We start from the raw sequence: 1,770 nt of genomic DNA, 5'->3' as shown, positions 1-1,770 counted from the left end.
TGCTACATAAACCTACTAACCAAGTGGTATTTTTCTACTTGGTTAGTAGGTTTGTGTAGCATCATAAAATACCACTTGGTTAGTAGGTTTGTGTAGCATCATAAAATAGTACTTGGTTAGTAGGTCTGTGTAGCATCATAAAATACTACTTGGTTAGTAGGTTTATGTAGCATCATAAAATACCACTTGGTTAGTAGGTTTATGTAGCATCATCAAATACCACTTGGTTAGTAGGTTTATGTAGCATTTTCAAGCCTGTATTTTATGATGCTACATAAACCTACTAACCAAGTGGTATTTTATGATGCTACATTATAAGATACTTTAAACTACATGCTGCACATGAACAAGGCACACTTTTATAACTTTTATTATTTGAGACATCACCATTATGTTACCTTTGAAGTATAATAGATTCTCAATACTGGGTTTTCTGCAGCATCAACGTACGACTTGTGACTTGTCTTACCCTGCATCAAACTCCTGGAGGGAAAAATTGAATGTAAAAAAATAAAAAATGAATTGACAACATAATAATATACTAGTACTGGATCACTTCTCAAGTTACAAACAAGAAAGGAACACGATTCTTTGTTCTCCATAAAGTCACAATTAAAAACAAGTTGAAACATTGGTTTGACTGTTATAGTTGATGGATACATTAAGGTTAAGTTTCTAAGTAGTCATCCAACTTCTCTCAAATTGTCCACTTTTACAGTAAAAATTCTGTTAAGTATACATATATTAAGATGAAGTTTTCCGGGTGTATTCACCTCGTGTCACCGATGACCAGATCATAAAGGAAAATGAAGGAACATACACCTCGGCTAAAGCAGTCTGGTGATGTCAGGCCCGGAATCCACTTCAAATACTGTTAAAACTTTAAATTTTTGAACCTTTACGTAAATCTTTATTTTCTCAATGAACTTTTCTACCTCGTTCTGTAAGTCAAACTCTCGATACAAGTTGAGAAATATCAGTTAAATATAAGGTTTTTTTCTAAACCGATTGAATGAGGTTCTATGAAATCTTGTAGATGCACTTCCCAAAGATTAAAGTTTGTAAACTATTTCATATTTAATACCTTAACACCAAGAATGAGAGGTCAATTGAGTAAGGTCAGTAGCAAAATACGTGGGTCCGTCACCATATGAAAGTTATGTTTAATACACATCCGATGAACGAATCACGTGCTAAGACTCTTAAACTGTGGGAGTGGTCAAAGTCCCCATTTATAGCACCACTATTTAAACCCAGGATTGCTGGATGCCTTTATATAAAGAGAAAAACATGTATTCAGTTAACTATTTAGAATTGCTACTTTCTTTAGTTAATGTGGTTAAAAACGTATATATATATATATATCATATTAACCTCCAAATAAAACTACATACGTTTGAATATGGATCCAGTGGCTTGCAATATCAATGACCATACTCAACTGGAAGAGAAACATATAGCTGGGGTAGAAATAGGCTAGAGTCACCAATAAGCACATGGTAGCACACCTGTCCGTCAGCTGATCCAGCATGCTTCCAAACTTGGTGCCTGAGTAGAATTTTGTTAAATAACTTCACATTCTTCCTCAACTCAAGCTTCTACTTCCATTTATGATCAAAATTGTAGTTATATTATCACAGCTTCTATCATCAAAATCATATATAGTTATATTATCACAGCTTCTATCATCAAAATCATATATAGTTATATTATCACAGCTTCTATCATCAAAATCATATATAGTTATATTATCACAGCTTCTATCATCAA

The 1,770-nt window shown here is 33.2% G+C and overlaps 1 protein-coding gene across 1 annotated transcript in view; it reads right to left on the bottom strand.

The window, feature by feature from the left end:
• LOC106475578 (CDP-diacylglycerol--inositol 3-phosphatidyltransferase-like) overlaps window positions 1-1,770 on the bottom strand; it is a 19,375-nt gene that overhangs the window by 2,318 nt on the left and 15,287 nt on the right. The window contains exons 3-4 of the mRNA XM_013936258.2: window positions 1,395-1,548; window positions 399-483 (exon numbers count right to left, since the gene is read on the bottom strand). Of these exons, the coding sequence (XP_013791712.2) occupies window positions 399-483; window positions 1,395-1,548 (239 nt within the window). The remainder of the gene's footprint in view (window positions 1-398; window positions 484-1,394; window positions 1,549-1,770) is intronic.

Source organism: Limulus polyphemus, unplaced genomic scaffold (assembly GCF_000517525.1).
Source record: "Limulus polyphemus unplaced genomic scaffold, Limulus_polyphemus-2.1.2 Scaffold8828, whole genome shotgun sequence".
NCBI lineage: Eukaryota > Metazoa > Arthropoda > Merostomata > Xiphosura > Limulidae > Limulus > Limulus polyphemus.
The sequence above is the reverse complement of the archived record's forward strand: the minus strand, read 5'-3'. Positions and strand labels throughout refer to the sequence as shown.